General features: G+C 44.6%; 4 protein-coding genes across 4 annotated transcripts; 1 reads left to right on the top strand and 3 right to left on the bottom strand.

Moving 5' to 3' along the window:
* On the top strand, positions 1-2,488 carry CMQ_7699 (c6 zinc finger domain containing protein; the record flags this gene model as incomplete). Its single annotated transcript, XM_014314704.1, has 3 exons — positions 1-1,314; positions 1,382-1,861; positions 2,219-2,488. 3 exons carry the CDS (start codon positions 1-3, stop codon positions 2,486-2,488), a joined length of 2,064 nt encoding a protein of 687 aa, XP_014170179.1.
* Positions 2,489-3,422: 934 nt separating this feature from the next.
* Positions 3,423-6,677, bottom strand: CMQ_7521 (kinesin family protein; the record flags this gene model as incomplete). Its single annotated transcript, XM_014314526.1, has 6 exons — positions 3,423-3,491; positions 3,580-5,276; positions 5,359-5,484; positions 6,010-6,090; positions 6,409-6,559; positions 6,657-6,677. The coding sequence occupies 6 exons, from the start codon at positions 6,675-6,677 to the stop codon at positions 3,423-3,425; spliced, it is 2,145 nt and encodes a 714-aa protein (XP_014170001.1).
* A 1,885-nt stretch (positions 6,678-8,562) lies between these two features.
* CMQ_7089 (dihydroxy-acid dehydratase) lies at positions 8,563-10,474 on the bottom strand (the record flags this gene model as incomplete). The annotated part of the gene is made up of 2 exons (XM_014314094.1): positions 8,563-10,246; positions 10,392-10,474. The coding sequence occupies 2 exons, from the start codon at positions 10,472-10,474 to the stop codon at positions 8,563-8,565; spliced, it is 1,767 nt and encodes a 588-aa protein (XP_014169569.1).
* A 418-nt stretch (positions 10,475-10,892) lies between these two features.
* On the bottom strand, positions 10,893-11,784 carry CMQ_7266 (ATP-dependent clp protease proteolytic subunit; the record flags this gene model as incomplete). Its single annotated transcript, XM_014314271.1, has 3 exons — positions 10,893-11,066; positions 11,289-11,420; positions 11,644-11,784. The coding sequence occupies 3 exons, from the start codon at positions 11,782-11,784 to the stop codon at positions 10,893-10,895; spliced, it is 447 nt and encodes a 148-aa protein (XP_014169746.1).
* Between the last annotated feature and the right edge of the window lie 6,160 nt (positions 11,785-17,944).

The following is a 17,944-nucleotide window of genomic DNA, read 5'->3' as shown; positions in this document are numbered from 1 at the left end:
ATGCGAACGACGACAACGCCTAGCTTTCGCCGCCACATCCGTCCCGACACACAGACGCCCGTCATCATCCCGTTCCTCACCATGTCAACCGCCGTCAAGCGTGCCTGTGACGCCTGCCACCGTCGCAAGGTCAAGTGCGATGGCATAAACCCCTGCCGCAACTGCTCCTCTGCCCAGCTCTCTTGCACCTACAATGCCATTCCTCAGAAGAAGGGTCCCAAGGGCTCTCGCGCCAAGGTCATCAGCGAGCTGCGTGAGACGCAACGCCAGTCGAGTCTGTCCGCCAAGATCCACAGCCGTATGAATGGCAGCATTGCCCCCTCAGCCGCAACGCTCGCCCCAACACCTGGGCTTCTCACGAATGAGATAGTCAGGGCCTGTGTCGACTTCTTTTTCGCCAACATGTATCCGGCCATGCCTATTCTTAACCGCCAGCGCCTTGAACAGGATGCCATGGCCACAGACACCACATTCGACACTTACTGCTTGCTGTCATCGCTCAGTGCATTCATGATGCTGCAGCCCGGCATGTTTATCCCCGGGGTGGATCCCCATGGACCAGAGGGTCTACCTGGAGCCACTATCGTCACGGCCACGCTGCTTCTGGATGAGACCATCCGCGTGCGCAAGGGCTACGACTATCTTCAGAATCCCAATCTGTATACGCTTGCCACTAGCTATTTTCTGTTCGGCAGCTACTATGGCCTGGAGATGCAGGGCAAGGCTTGGCTCAGCCTTCGGGAGGCCACGAGCCTAGTCCACCTAGTGCGCATGAACAAGGAGGAGTCGTATCTTTCCTGGGACAACGTCGAGGCGTCGTGCCGCCGGCGCCTGTACTGGCTACTCTTTGTGGCCGAGCGGGCATATGCGCTACAGCATGGCCGCCCGCTGTCACTCAAGGCGTGCATTAACCCCCCGTCCTCGGCCGAGAACCCCGGTCTCCCTCTTTCTCACCAACTCATTGGCTTCTGTCGGCTAGTCGCCATGTTCCGCCCCTTCGACGACTCCTTCGTCGACCTCTGGAACAAGACGCGCGCCGAATGCGTGCCGTCCTACATTGCCTCTCTCAGAAAACAACACGCCGATGTTATGACAACCTTGGCTTCTGCCGACCCTCAACTCAGCGACGTGGTGCTAAATCAACGGTGGCTCCAGGCTCTGGCCTGGCAGATCAATCTGACCAACGGCAACGGAGTGTCCCATGGCAACGAAGCCAACTATCAGTACTCCATGGTGGATGTGTCTCGTGAAATCGTCCCCATGGCGGCGGCATTTTCCGCGCCTGGCAACACCAGCTTGCTGGGCTCCGGACTGGTATGTTCTGCACTATAGCCTCTATATGTGGTATATTCTGACATATTTGCTCCTCTGTGATTGCTAGATCGAGACCCTCCTCATGATCACGAGCGATCTCACCGATGTTCTCTCCTTGCTTCCCTCTTCCAGTAACCCATTCGCCACTGGTCCTGGCGAATATATGGATCAGCTGTTGAGCATTTTGGCTATGCTGCGTGTTGGCGAACATCGCTTTGCTCCTCTGCTTCTAGCCAAGGTGCACGAAATTCTCCCTCGTCTTGCCAACCCAATGCTCCAGAGTCCTCCCGAAGCCGCTTGCGAAATGGACATTTTCGATGGCTTTGGCAGTGCAGGTATGGCGCAGCCTCCTTGTTTGAACATGGACGAGTATAAAGTAGAAGGACCGAGCTCCACTGCCACGTCTCTGCGTGACGTGAACACACCTTTCACATCGTCGCCTCCTATACTGTCGCCGGGCATGGATTTTGCCCATGACTTTGTTCCCATTTCCGACATGGTATTGCAACGTCCGCTTATTGCCAACACCATTTCCCCTGTGTCTCATGTGAGAGGGGCCAGCAACTCTCACAGGACTCCACTGCAGCTGCAGATGCCTTCACAGATGCAGCAGCCGCCATCGTCACAGTCGCCACAGCAGCAATCCCAGCAGCAACCTCAGCAGCAACAGCATCAACATCAGCACCACCAACAACACCAACTTCACCACCACAAGCATGCCCAGTTTTCTCAATTGCAGATCTCGCACCAAAAGGTGTCTCAACAGCAGCAACAGCTTCAGCAGCAGCGCTCGCCCGTGTCCGTTATGCGATGTCTGAACCAAAGCTTGGGTGGTAGTACTCAGATGCAGCATATTCGGATGAATCACGGTTTGAATATGACGAATATTGGTGTGTCTGGCCAGCGCATCGAGCCGGCTGAGAGCTTAGCCGGTGTTTTGGGCGGTCAGGCCTTTGGTAGGCCTGTGAATGATATACATACGGGATTAAACACAGGTGATCTTAACGGTTGCCATGAGCCCCAGCGGCACAGCAGTTTTGCGGTACCTTCACAGCAATTTCGAGCAGTGGAAGATTATCAGATCCTGCGACGTGAGAGTGGTGATATAAACTCTCTTGGCGGCCTAGACATGAACAGTCTCCGCACGGAGATGGACTTTGGTGCTTTGAGATAATTGGTGTGGACACAACTGGCGAGCACATTGCGATGTGGAGGTTTTTGGTACCCAGACGGCCTACAGAGACTTGATTACCTACAAGTGCTACCGATATAGCTGAGCTTCGGCGGCGTGCTTCGGACAGGCTGTCACTTACGCTCCAATGTTGTTCAGCTAAAGGCAGTGGCGATTTATCCTTATTTCATTTTCTGGAGGATATGTGTATCGGGAAGCGAACCTGAGAACGAGGAAGATTAGCTGGTCCATTTTCAGCCCATTTGTTTCCATCGCATTTCTACGAGAGCCCGTTGAGGGAGACGGGACGAGTATCAGTTTGGCTGGAGACTCGAGGTCGTTGACAGCAAGCCATGTTCTTTTCCTTTTCTAATTTCAGGCCGAAATTTATCGAGTCTTGTCTATCTAAAAAATATCTGTATTTCCTCTCTTTTCTGTCATTTCTGTCTTGTTTGCACTTTTGGTTCTTGTGTCGTACAATCGGGGTATGAAAAGGGGTTTCGATATTTTTGTCGCGGTTTGATTACTAAGGAGTTCCGGCTATAAACCGCAATATATATGTATATTGAATTTCCACCACTCAAGCTTTCTGTTCTTTTCATCACTTGCATTTCATTGCACGTTGTTGTGGCATGATATTGTATGTATCTCTGCCATGGGGTCGCCTCTTGTTATATATATGTGCTCGTGAACAGTGCCGGGTTTTCCAAATGTCAGCGTAGCTATATATTCTAGACTCCCGCCACCTGCTCTGCCCCGGTTTGATAGACATAACTCAAACTGACGCTCCAGGACTTATACCTGCAAAAATAGCAACTTCGTCCAACGCCATGCAGTGCCAATTACGAGAAAAATCTAGCAAAGTCCCAGCCCAAAACTTCGCAACTTCAGTTCAACAAACCCTCCAAACTGGCGAGTCTCTGCTTATCGAACTCCCTCACGCGTCCTTCCCTCGGTCTTTGATTTTCTTGGTCGAACTAGCAGTGCCAATATGTGTGTTGTTCACCTACCAAAAGTAACAGTCAGCCCAGCTCACACCGTCTACTTTGACAGCCATTTAGTTCAGTTATAATGTTATACTTTCGGTTTCTTACCTTTGTGGCGAACCGCAAGCTCGTGATGGTCTCCTTAAGGTGTGCTTCCATGGGACTAACCATGACGAACATGAGAGTTTTTGAGTTTCCACCCAAAGAATACTGCAACAAGTGTGTGAGTTTTGAGTTCCGGTATGGAACATGGGGTGCTCCCCTGCTGAGAGCTTCAATGACGTCACCCAGACACGCCAAGCTTTTGTTGATACTTTGCGTCTCCTTCATACGATCGCCTTCGGCACCACTGTGCTTTAGTCGTTCCGACCCAGCAAGATCTACAAGGTTCAGGGTCCCTTCGCAGCGTTCCCCTGTAGCCGTGTTTTCTCCTACCAGCTTCAGGATGAAGACCGAATGTGACCTGGATGAACGCTCGTTCGCTTTTGTTGCAGCAACCGACCGGTTTTTTTGAGCTTGCTGCAGCATAGATTCCACCCGTTCTGCCGAGTCGAGCTGCACAGTCTTGCAGTTAACAACGGTCGTCGATTTGCGAATGTCGTCGTGCCGTATCTCCAGTTTCTTCCTCTCATCGGCGTCCCTCCCACCTGCCGCGCCCACTGAACCGCCAAGAAGGTCGTGCAGCTCCTCATTATACACCTCAACGAAACTCCCTTCCATAGTGTAATTCCATGACACTTCCCTGAGATGACTAATTCTCCCGTATATCATGTGAGTAGCTCGGGGAATCATGCCGTCTTGGGACGACATAGTATATGTCTTCCCAGACCCCGTCTGACCGTAGCAAAATATGCAGACGTTGTAGCCATCCAGGGCGCTCTGCACTAGCTGCGATATCTCGTCAAAGACCTCGCTGTTGAGTACGGCGGGCCCGAAGACCCGGTCGAATTCAAAAGGTATTGTTTTTCGGCTGACAACCCCGAGGCTGCTTCGTTCTTCCGGTCCTGCCACTCCAATTTGCGAAGAGGATGATTTCGCATCCGGATACGTGATGGTTGCCTCCTCTTTCCTGGCTTTCTCATCCGTAGGTCGAACGCGACACATGACGCGTATATTGCCTTTGAGTTCCTGGTATTTGTTGAACAAGATACGCCGCTCTGTTTCCTCCTTGACTAGTTTCTGACGTGCCTCATCAGCCAGCTTCAGGGCTTGCTGCATGCGCGCCTCCATCGTGGAAAACTGGTCAGACTGCTGCTTGCTGCCCGACTTCAGAAAGTCAACTTGCGCCTGAAGCGCACGCACACGTTCTTCCAGCTCCACTCTCGTCGTTGATTCAACCGCCAGCTGCCCCCGCAACGCGGTCTGCAAAGACTTTTCCCGGCCCAAGTCCAACTGCAGCTCGTCCAATGCTGCCTCGAATTTTCGTAAGTTCTGGTCTTTTTCTTGAATCACCAATTGTAGGTCTTGCTGTTCCGAGTCAAGTTTAGCCTTGATATCGTCCATCAGATGCAATGTACGCCTTTTTTCTTCCTCGAGCTCGGCTCTGTGCTTTTTCTTCACGTCTTCTAGTTCGTTCTCGTATACCCGTCGTAATTTTTCCGTACTGTCAGTTAGTTCCCTGCGTAGGTCGTGTACTTCTCGCTGGTGTTGGCGCGTCTGGTCCTCGAGTTGATACTTTTTTTCTCTGCGCTCCCTCTCGGTCGCCACGGTTTCAGACTGGAGCTGTAATTTCATCGACTCCAAATCCGTTTGGAGTGCCAGATTCTTCTCTTCGAGCTGGTCCCGCTGCCGTTGTAATTCGTTCGCTGGATACAGGGAAAAGAGTGTTAGTTATGCTCATCATGTATCGAAACACCGCGATATGCTGTTATGCTTGAGATATATTACCTCTTGTTTGTGCTAGTTCTACCATCTGTTCTTGGGATTTCCGCTCGGCGAGTGTCTGGCTCATCACGTCCTTCAAGCCAACGAATTGGGACTCGACTTCCCGAAGGCGTTCATCGACATTCAGATCTGGAAACCACCGGATGTTAGAAACTTTCCCTGTAACTAAAATGTATATCTTGAAACAAAAGTGTTCCTAAACCTATGCTCTCGTATGTGCCTAACCGTGCCATCACCCCAGTGGACTCTGATAGTACCCAGACTCATTCCTTCATGCTTGTCTAACATGGGACCGTGTAAGTCTCTGATCACAACTTAAATGGCCCCCGTCTAACTGCACAAGGACGTGCCTGGATTCTCTGAAAATGCGATTCGTCACTGACAAGAATCGCTTGGGCGACACGCTTGTTGTGCCTAGACATATGGTTTGTGCAATCATATCCCCACTAGAATCATGCAACAACTTCCAGCTGCTTTTTGAGATGGATATCTGTCTGGCACCGGCATTTCTTCCCAATCTGCGCCTCGGGGTTGACGATTGCAAAGAAAATATAGTGCTACAGTACCATTTTTAGGTAGGCCAACATTGGGCCGCCCACTTTGAGGTCTCCCTCCGCTGTATTGATTGAGTGAAGTGGCCGGCCTTGGACGGACTCCCTGTTGCCGACGCCCCATCTCGGTTAGTTGCGCTGGGGTCGAGTGCGTGCCAACCGAATATGTTGTGTGCTTCGAGCTCTACAACACATTGTTAGCTGTCATGTAAGTCGCACATCGTGCTATCACAGTCAGATGCATGGAGGATCGCAAGTAGGACTAACTTTAGGAGCGAAAGCAGGAATGGATTTGCCGATCAGAGCAGCTGAACCAGAACTGGTAACGAGACGCTTTCCATGTTCGCCATTGTAACTCGCAGGCGTTGGACGTTTTGCTCCCGGTTGTGATTCTAAAGCTGCGTATCAGTGACCATTTTATCGTAAATGTGTGAAAACTCCGAGTATGAGCAAGAATCCTAATTTTAGGAGCTCCAGAGGTGGGAGCGGAAGGTAGACTAACGAGGCTCCGAGGCAGATCGCTTTAGTCCTGACTGTGCTGGGATTCTCGTCAAGGAGGATTGAGAACGGGTGTTGTGTTGCGATTCGGTCATCTCTTGTAGATGGGAAGCTGCGGCGAGCTTCGGGTAAGGTATTTTTGACTTGAGAGTGCCCTACAAGTGTTCCGGTTAGCGAAACACATAGCCAAAGGAAGAGACAGCCTAGACTGCAGAGGAGCGTCAAGAGGACTTCCGTCTTCAAGCAACATACCGCTTGAACGGTGCTATCCATTGTCGAATATATATGGAGCCAGGGGGGGCTCGATGCACCAGTCTCCAATCAAGATGTCGAGGGGGGATATAATGCTTGTGAGAGGTCAAGGTATGAGGGCAGCGTAGGGTAAAGAGACTAAGCAGCTATGCGCGTGTGTCTAGGAGAGATAACTTGAATAGTGCAATCTGAATTGTGCCGTGTTCGCTTGTTGCGTGGCAACGTCCACCGCCACAAAGGCCTGTATAAAAGAGGCCACGAAGGGCGCGTATAGGCGTACCTGGGTATCTCGAATTTATTTCCTTGTGACTCTCGGCCAAGGAAGTTGTGATGCTTTGAAGTGGATTGTGGCGTTCCGAAATACATATATATAGTTTGTTTACTTGCTGTTGCGGGCGCAACGATTTACGTCAAGCCACGAGCAGCGCCACATGTGCTTAGCCACAGACTCAACGCTGCAAAATCACATGCTAGAATTACTCCGTCTTGATAGCTCCATATCAAGGATTTATTGCAACAAAAAAGAAGTTAGCTTACATCCACGGAGTACGGAATTTTAACGGTCTTCCACCTCTAATACATACTAGATCTGTTCCATATCGCCAGGATGGAGAAGTTTTCACAGTTTCGAGATAAAGGTACATCTACTTTTGCTGCATACTGTACAATCCCCCGTAACCAATATGTGTCTTCAAGTTCCGGGACTCTGACCGTCATTCGCTGCCTCTAGGCTCCGGTGTTTCCCCGTTCATTCCCACCAGGACACCGGTAAATGCACTGTCAAATATCGTACGAAGCTTTGTGTTTCTTCTACGACTGGTCCCGTTTGTCGTGTATACGGCAGCGTACTTCTTATTATTGCATAACCTTCCTCTGCCGGTAGCTGTACGCAAGCTTTTACTTTGGGGTATGATCAACATTCCGGGAATTTGGTGGGTGGACTTGCAGATCGACGGCGTCAAACGTGGACATCTTTCGCAGCAACCAATATCGCGCGTACCTCAGCCAGGCTCTGTTATTACCGCCAGCTTTACCTCGCCCGTCGATGCCCTTTATCTGGCTGCTATCTTCGATCCAATATTCACGATATCCTACCCGCAATCGCGCAAAGTCTCTCGCGTCTCTCTTTTTGGGGCAATGGCACACGCTCTCAGCCCCGCGCAACTGTTGTCCTCCCCTCCAAGTACGGCCCCGGGAACGGGAATGACCGATTTGCGCACACTTGTTTCGGACAACCCCGGCCGAGTGGTTGTTGTTTTCCCCGAGTGCGCCACGACAAACGGCAAAGGCGTCCTACCATTTAGCCCGTCTCTGCTTACTGTTCCTGCTGCTGTAAAGATTTTTCCTATTAGTATACGGTATACCCCTGCGGATATCACCACGCCAATTCCTGGGGCCTGGACAACCTTTTTTTGGAAGCTTCTCAGCAAGCCGACACATTGTATCCGTGTTCGTATAGCAGAGGGCATGGAAAACACTGCATTCAGAGACAACAAGAGTGCGGCAGATGACTTCAGGGCCGATGAGCGCCCTTCAGGACAGAGCCACAATGGGGGTGACCTGTTGGATGAAGAGCGTCTTCTACTGGACCGCATTGCTGATACATTGGCAAGGTTGGGCCGGAACGCGAGGGTCGGCCTTACGGTACGAGACAAGGCTTCATTTCTAAATGCTTGGCAAAGATCGAAGAAGCGTTGATAATACCTGACGAACATAGCCTATACTTGCCTACGGGTGATGCACCATCGCAATTTCTCGTGGTCCGTTGACTGTTCAAAGCCTCGGTAGCGTTCGATTGTCTCTCTACAGTAACATGAATGTTTCTTTACTACCATTTTACAAAACTCGAAAGATTTTATGGCAGTCGAACACAAGGTTGGATTTTCCCATGCCTTCGACATTCAACTTAGGCAGCGCTGTTAAAGCCGTCTGTCACACAGCCTTGGCTAGCATTGCTCACCAATGCAGCATACTTCACCAGTGTACCGCGGGTGACACGTACCGGTGGCGCTTTCCAAGCCTTCCGCCTCTGCTCCATCTCTTCTTCCGGCACATCAAGGTCCACGACCCTTTCGGCGGCATCAATTACAATACGGTCCCCATCCTTGACAAGACCAATCGGACCACCCTCCATTGCTTCTGGGACGATGTGGCCAATCAGAAAGCCATGACTGCCGCCAGAGAAGCGACCATCCGTAAGCAAGGCAACGTCGTTTCCTAGGCCGGCACCCATTATAGCAGAACTAGGCTTCAGCATTTCAGGCATGCCCGGGCCACCCTTCGGTCCCTCGTATCGAATAATGACAACTGTTTTCTCTCCTTTCTTGATATCTCCTCGCTCAAGAGCGGTAATGAAATCATCCTCGGCATCATAACACTTGGCGGTGCCCTCAAACCGAAGTCCCTCCTTTCCGGTGATTTTTCCAACTGACCCACCAGGAGCGAGCGATCCTCGCAAAATTTGAAGATGTCCAGTTGGCTTGATGGGGTTGCTGAGCGGGCGTATGATGGGTTGGTCCTCGGGGAACCCAGGAAAAGAAGCAATATTATCTTTCAAAATTTTGCCGGTCACGGTCATGCCGTCACCTTTGATGATACCTTCCTTGACCAGAAATTTGAGAAGCGCAGGTGTTCCCCCAATCTTAAACAGGTCCTCGAAAACGTATTTGCCAGACGGCTTCAAATCGGCCAAAAAGGGCGTACGGTCTGACACGGCCTGGAAATCATCAATAGTAAGCTTCACCCCAACGGAATCAGCAATAGCAATCAGATGAAGGACCGCATTCGTGCTGCCACCGAGAATGGTCACAACAGTCATGGCCTCTTCAAAGGCTTGACGAGTCATAATATCCTTAGGGCGGATGTCCTCCTTCAACAAGTTCCGTATCGCAGCCCCCACGCTTTCGCACTCGGCTTTCTTAGTCGGGTGCTCAGCCGGGAAACTACTGCTTCCCGGTAAAGTCATTCCCAAAGTCTCAATAGCGCTAGCCATGGTGTTCGCTGTATACATGCCACCACAGGCTCCACCGCCAGGACAAGCGTGGCGGATGATATCGAAGCGCTCCTCTTCGGTGATACTCCCTGCGATATATTGACCATATGCCTGGAAGGCGCTCACAATATCCAGTGGCTGGCCGCTCTGGCCGCATCCAGGCCGGATAGTTCCGCCATAGACCATTATACTGGGACGATTCACACGGCCCATGGCCATAAGGACACCGGGCATGTTCTTGTCGCAGCCGGGAATAGATATGTTTGCATCATACCACTGGCCATTCATGACGGTCTCGATGCTGTCTGCAATAATCTCGCGGCTCTGGAGGGAGAAACGCATGCCTGTGGTGCCCATGCTTATGCCGTCCGAAACACCGATGGTGTTGAAGCGGAACGGTACGAGGCCGGCCTTGGCTACCGACTGCTTAATGACGTCGGATAGGTCCATCAAGTGCATATTACACGGGTTGCCCTCATACCAGACTGATGAGATGCCAATTTGCGCCTTGTTCATGTCGTCCTCGTTCAGGCCAGTCCCATATAGCATTGCCTGGGATGCACCCTGTGACTTGGACTGTGTGATTTGTGCAGATACTCTGTTAATATTATCATTCGGTTTGTTTCGCCTGATTGTTGTGCTTGATAGCGACCGGCTATGTCTTTTAAGTTAAGCGACGACACATTGTTAATCCACGTCCGTTTCATTAAGGGCGGCCAGACCGGTGCAAGGTGCATGCATACATATCTGTCACAGCAGTCCAATGTTTGCTGCCGTGGGCCACAGCCACCTTTCGACGGGCTGATCCGCCAGCCCTGGCGAGCATTGAGGAAAACATGTTGCCAGGCGAGTCCAAGCTGTGTCGTGTTGATTCTTGTTCGAGGTGAAGGACGGAATGCGGTCAATCCCTACCCCCGGCAGTTGCATATCAAGTCATAGGTAAAGTCATAGGAAGCTGTTTGAGCAGCTTCAGATGAGTCGGCTGGCAGAATCAAAGGAAAATTTTCCTGACCGCCCAGCCCCTCTGGAAAAGGCCAGTAATTTACGTAGCTAATTTACATAAGCTGTGATTGGATGCTGGTTTCAGCCCAACAAGAGCTCGACTGGACAATTAGCGTTGTACGGAGTATCTTACTCCATAATATCTTGCATACAACTCCCGTATCTACCAGGCCGTCTTTCCCATCACTATCTCGCCAGCTACTCACTGACCGGCGTTCTGCTACCTCTGCTTGGGTTCGCCCTCAGGGCCTTTTAACCAATATTTCGTCCACAATTCCATGCTCTTTGGACTCCTCTGCGGTCAAATAGTTGTCCCGCTCCATCATATCGTTGATACTTTGCAGGTCGTATTTCTCGTGCCCAAAGGCTTTGTTCAGATGACTCCTAACAATCTCATTTACTTGGCCGCGAATCCGCTGAATTTGGTTTGCGTATATCAGAATGTCGGCTGCGGGGCCTCTTGTCCCGCCGAGTGGCTGGTGGACCATAATTGAACTGTGCGGAAGAGCAAATCGTTTGCCTGCTTCCCCTCCTATAAGCAGAATAGCTGCCATAGATGCCGCTGTTCCAACGCATACAGTTGACACTGGAGACTTGATATAAGACATAGTGTCGTATATCGCTAGTCCCGAGCTTACTTCACCACCAGGGGAGTTTATGTACATTGTGATAGGTTTCTCGGGCGCGTCTGACTCGAGCCATAGCAACTGCGCTACGATGGCAGCCGAAACCGTATCGTCGACAGGACCGTTGAGGCAAATTATTCGCTCCTATGTCGTCGTAAATCCTCGGTTAGGCCCAGGTTGGACAGACTGGCTGTGTTTCGTGCTCGTACATACTTGTAGCAATTTTGAAAACACATCAGCTGTCCAATTTGTGTCAGCTGGCTTTACAGGAGCAGTACGAGCAGGCGGGAAACGAACATGTTCTCCAGCCCCCCGCCTATATTGTCAGCATGTGTTTCAGCTAAATTACAGTCAGGTGAAATCTTACCGTGACCTCAGTGATGTAAGGCATTGGTACAGACGCAACAGGGCGGCTAAGCGTCGCACTGCTCGAAAACCTCGATACTTGAAGGCATGGTTGGCTCGCCATCATCTGGCAGAGCCTTATGGCAGCGCGCTGATAGTTCATCCTGTGCAGTTTGTGCAATTTGGAAGCTTGACCCTCACAAACAGTCGCAGATAGCTAACTATCTTTTTGTTATGGTTTTGGACGAATGCGGTGTGCGGGTTAGCGTTGTGTTATGTAATGTGATAGCTTACATTTGGCCCTTCGGAGTACATATTAAACTACTCTGTACACTTGACTAACCAAAGAAAAGTCACAAAATCCAGAGACTGCTCCCGGGGCTGTCTCCTTTAACTAGCAATCTTATGCTGTCAAGTTTTGGGCGTAAGGCCCAGCTCAATCAAGTTCACAACATCTACTCTAGACGTTACGATGCCCTCCAGTCTTGGTTAGTGTTGCCTGCAGGTCGGGGGTTGCAGCGCGCAAGGTTGCATACTTCCCTAGGTGGCCACGACTACGAGTCCGGCAACCTGGGACAAGCGGAACATGACCGAAGTCCGGCACGTTATCTGCCCACGTCTCCTTTGGCGGATGAATCCTTCACAAGTGCCCGGCTTCGGTGGAAATTGCCCAAGCCCGCTTCGTCGTTTTACAAGAAGAGCAAGTTGCGCAGACGTTTGGCTCTCAATCCCTTTGGTGAGTCATTGAGTTCCTCGATAGATAAAAGTTGGAGTCAAGCATGCTAACGCCCTTACGGCCCATATCTTGGCTACACCCAATCGCTGGTGTCCTGTCACAAAGGTTCATCTACCGCAGGCCTTCTTGCAGGGTTTCAAATTGATGGCCCATCCTGACACGGGAGCAGCGTGGTGGGTTCCCGTTGACCTCATCCCTACCAAGCACTACCCACCCGTTGTGTCTGAGAATTCTGCGTCAAGCCTTTGCGATACTGGCGATGATACCAGCAACCGTCTTTGTGGGCCTACTGTGTATGCCTTGGCCCAAGAGCAATTGTTTCAAGATTTTTCCAACACCACTGGGAAATACCGTCGAGGCTATGCTGCATTTTTTCGAATGTCAAGATCGTCTAGCCTTTCTTCGGCATTAAAGGGAGCAGTGTGGAGGACCGACATGGACACTCATGTCCTTCGACTTATGCGTCGTCGTGTCTATGAAGATCTCACTTATCTCTTGAGGCTTTGCATGGACGAGGGTCGACAGTATCTCGCGTCATATAAGTCCCCAGATCAACTTCGTTCGCCGTCTCAGCTTGGCTGTATTCTACTTGTTGGCAACGAGACTTGGGTGAATGGAAACCCGATAACTTACGGGGATGGCACTCGGGCTCACTCGTGTCTTTGGGTCTCCAATTTACATCAAGTGCTCGGGGTAGAGTATATCAAACGCCTCCGTGAACAGTCTTATATTTTTGGCGACAATGCTACCGTCCTTGTTGGGGGGGCGAGGACAGTACTTTTTCAGCAACGACTATGGAAATTACAAGGTTATATTGAAAAATAATTGCGATTAATATCTATATCTATCTATCAAGGTTAGGAAAAATACTAGTACTATTACTAATAGTACTAGTACACGCTTTTAAGTACTAGTACTAGTAGTACTAGTATACTAAAGTACTAAAAAACTATATAAATCTTATCTTTTCTAGTAAATAATAAGAAAGCTAGATGTAAGGGTTAGTATGAATGTGTGGTTACAAAGGCTTAAACGTGTTTATACTATTATGTTAAGACTTCAACTTAACAAACTATAGTAGACTAGTAGGCGACGGCCTGCCAGCTAATTTATACGTAAGTAGAAGATGCGGTGTAGCGCAACCTTAGTAGGGCGTGGCATAGCTAAGTGGCTATGCTAGTCCCGTGCAACGTGTTAAGATAGTTCGTTAAGTCTAACGCTTAGTAAGCGACAGGTTGCTAAACTAGTGCGTAGGGACGCGTGTGTAGAATACCCTTATACTATCCCCTTCTTTCTTAGGTAACGCCTTTATTAGCCTAGAGGTGTATACGCAGCAGCTACTTACTTATTAAAAACCCTTTTTGTGTAAAGTTAAAAAAAAGAGTTAAGTGCTTTAGGTTATTAGCGGCTGCTAAGCAGTTGGGGACCGCTTGCTTATATAATTGCATTTAAGTAATATAAAAGCGTATATAATCTGCTTAGTTTATAGCGGTAGTAAATGCTAGATTTTGCTTAATATAAAGGTTGTCTTATACGTTAAAGCTTTTTAAAAAGTATATAGCTTAGATTCTAGTTAAGAAACGCTTAGGTTGCTACTAATAAGTATTATAAAAGAGCTAGCCTTAGATACTAAGTGTATAAAGGTATAATATACACTAACTAAAAATAGTAGTATAAGGCTTAAGACTTCTAACTATTAGCTAAGTAAGATAAAGGTACTAATAGCTATTTATTACTTATTAATTATAAAACTATTACTAACTAAGTAGTAAAAGTAGTTTACTATTAAGACGTTTTTTTATTTAACTTTAAACGTTTCTTACTTTACTATTAAAATAAAGTTAAATAAGTTTTTAAAATATATTTAAACGTTTAATAATATAGCTTTTTATTACTTTAAAGTATAAAAAAGTAAGTATATTTTATAGTTTTAAAATAAATTTATTTATACTTATAAGACTACTTTTACCTTTATAACTTTTTTTTTAATTTTACTAATATAATAAGTTAATATAATAATTTATAGCTTTATATAAAAGCTAGCTAATAATTACTTATAAATAATATTTGATTAAAGCTATTTTTAAGTCTTAGTAAACTTTTTTATAAATATAAACCTTATAAAATACTCCTTTTAAGTATATATATTATCTTTTAAAAGTATAAGTCTTTACTAGTATAGTAGTTACTAAATAATAGCTAGCCTTATAATAAGCTTTATACTCAAACTATATTCTTAAGGCCTACTTAAATATTTACTATAAACTTTTATATATAGCTTTACTAAAGAACTTAGCGTGCTATATTAGCTATATAGCTAATAATATATTATACTTACTAGTAAGTATATTACTTATATACGTTAGTAGCTAATTACTAATTAATAGCTTTTTAATAAATCTAAATGCTTAGCTTAATATATTTAAAAGTTTTTAGCTAGTATAAATAAGTTATTACTTTAGCAAATAATAGCTAATAATATTATTATAGCGCTAGGCAATTATATAGTAATTGCTTAAAGGTTAATAGCTTTAATAGTAATAGCTAAGAAACTTAGCTACGCCTTATAAAAAGATAAGTTAAAGCTTTTAGTAACTAACTAGTACTTTTAGTATAAACGTTTTAAAATAGGATAATAAGCTATATTATACTTTAGTATTCTTTACTGGTACTAGTAAAAGCTAAAGCTTACCTTAATATTTATATAGTAGTTAGTAAAAGTAGCTTAGCTTTTACTATTAACGTTTTTAAATATAAGTATACTATTATAAGTATAAACCTAAGTTACTACTACTCTTAAAGTAATAGTAAGTCTTTTAATCTTTATTAGTAAGTTATTACTAACTTATTACTTAAGCTAATTCTTATTCTATTATACTTAGTCTAGCCTAGCACGCTATAGCTATTTAAGCTAGCTATAGTAGTATGCTTTACTATACTATAAAAGTAAAAAGGCTGCTTAAGTAAATTCTATAAATTATAGTAGCCTTAGTTAAGCTAGCCTAAACTAACTAGGTAGTAGTCTTTTCTTAGCTATTACCTTTAGTAGCGCCTAGTAAGCAATAGTCTTATACTAAGTTGCTAACCTTAGCTAAGTGTTAGCGTAGCGTTAAAACTATTCTTAATATTATAGCTAATAGTAGTAAGGTAGTTATAGTAGTTAGTAGTAGTAGTATAGTAGTATTTAATAAAAGTATACTATTAGCAGCTAGTTAGCAGCTAATAGTAGCTATATACTAGCTAGTAAAGGCTTACTTAATAGTTAGATAAAAGATAAAAAGAATAGTATTAAAGAAAAAGATAAAAGAAACGAAAGGACGTTTATAAAGAAAGATAGTAATAAGTAGCTAGTAGCTAAGTAATAACTTACTAATAAAGTATTTTAAGTTTATAGCTTTAAAAAGCGCCTTTAAAGCTAAAATAAGTAGTTTATAGTATATAATTATATAAAAATAGCAAGAGTAGTTAACTAATAATTAGCTTATATATAGCTAGCTATTACCTTATAGTCTTTTTATTTTTTATAAGTATGCTTTATAGTTTTTTAGTAAGACTATAACTTATAGCTAGTATATGCTAAGTACTTTTTTAGTTTTTAAGTATTATACTTAGCTAGCTAGCCTTTTTATTTTATTAAATACTAAGTTTATAACCTTTTATTAAAGTGTAACGCCGCCCCAGGAAGGGGACCGACGCAGGCTACGCGCAAGCCGTACGCAGTATGCGCACAGCGTATTAGATGCACATCGTGAACTAGAAGCGGTGCTAGTGGCGCAGGCTGCGTGGCGCAGTCTGCGCACAGGCCACAGCACGTGCTAGCGCACGGGCCAAGTAGAAACGGGGTCGCGCCTGTCCTGCGCACTTGGTGCGCCAGAGGTGCGCCTACGATAAAGAGTGCCTCCCGCACTCCCTTAGAGTGCAGAAGGCAAGAATTAGCTATTGAATATACGGCTGCTTCCTCCTGTTAAGAAGATACCTCCTTGCCTGCCTGACTTACCTGGCCTACCCAAGTACACCTTTAACAATTAATATAGTAGTAAAGAATTGTTACTATTATAAATACTATTTTTAGCAATTTAAAAGCAGCCTTTACCTTTTTAGTTAATATAAATAGTTATATAGTAATAGGTTTATACTTATATAGTAAGCTAAGGCCTATCTTTATTAACTTTATTAAAGCTTATATAATATAAGAGTAGTAGGAAATAAAGCGTTTATAAAAGTTTATAAATCTTAAAAAGGATTAAACGTTCTATATGCACTTAAAGGCTATTTATTTAGTAATAGCTTTAACTTACTTAAGGTCTATAGCTAGCCTTTTTATAGTAATAATAAACCTTAAAAAAATTAACTTTCTTTTTAAAGAATTTATACTTCTTAAGGTTTATATATAGCTACGCAGCCTTTAACTGCTTAAAAACTAATTAAAGGTGTTTTTTATACTCTTTTTTAGTCTAAGAGTAGATTAAGATATTATCTAAGTATACCTTATAAACTATGCTTACTAGCCTTACTAGTATATAGTAAATATATACCTTAAGTATAGCTAGCACGTTAATTAATCTAAAGAGTATAATATAAAACTTAAAGAGCTTATAATTTATTTAAAAAGTAGTCTTTTACTAATTAAAGGCCTTAACCTAAATCTTATAGTATACTTTCTTTATATCTACTTTAAAGAACACCTTTATTCTAAGCAATTTGATAGCTTACTAATTAATAAGAAAAGGTAGTAGTCCTTCTTAGTTACTTAATTTAAACCTTAGTAATTAACGTATATACGTAAAGTACCGTATTTCTTTAAGATAAAAATTACTAAAGCTTTAGCTAGACTATTACTATAAGTAATCTACTTATTTACTAATAACTTGTTAATAAAGTAGTAAAGCTTTTTTTACTAGGTAAAAGATACTAGGTATAGTAAGCTATATAGCACCTTTATTCTATCTTCTAGCTTAATTAAGTACTTTACATCTACTAATAAGAGTAGTTCTTTTACCATATTAGTATTAAACACTTTAGCAAACAGTTATATATAAAATAGTAGTTACTAGCTAAAGTCTAGTAATGCTAGATTATTATCTATAGTAAGAATGTTTAGTTTATAAAGGCTTAAATCTAACTATATTAAGCAAATAGTAAATAACTCTTTGCTATTATATAAGCGTTAGCTTATTTACTTAAAGGTTTTAAAAACTATAGTAGCAAAATAACTAAGCCTATTAAATAGTATTAATAATAATGCTTAGAAACCTTAGCCTCTTATAACTTAAAATAATTAATATCTTTATAGTTAGCGCTTATTTAGCGAACAGCTATAAAAACTTATATTAACGTATAAAAGACTCTATCTTTTATTAGCATAATAGTTAGCTTATATAGACTATAAGCCTATAGTACTTTTTTATAAATAAAGACTAGGTTTAAGTTTAAGTACTACTAAAGTAGCTTTAAACTAAGCTATTAAATAAGTTAGTATAAGAATTTAAGTTTATAATAATAATAGCCTAGCAATTACTAGGCGTTTATACTTTAGCTAGAGTATAATAGTAAAAAATTATATAGACTAATACTTTTTATAAGCATT

The sequence above is a fragment of the Grosmannia clavigera genome, assembly GCF_000143105.1.
Source record: "Grosmannia clavigera kw1407 unplaced genomic scaffold GCSC_173, whole genome shotgun sequence".
Lineage (NCBI taxonomy): Eukaryota > Fungi > Ascomycota > Sordariomycetes > Ophiostomatales > Ophiostomataceae > Leptographium > Leptographium clavigerum.
The sequence above is the reverse complement of the archived record's forward strand: the minus strand, read 5'-3'. Positions and strand labels throughout refer to the sequence as shown.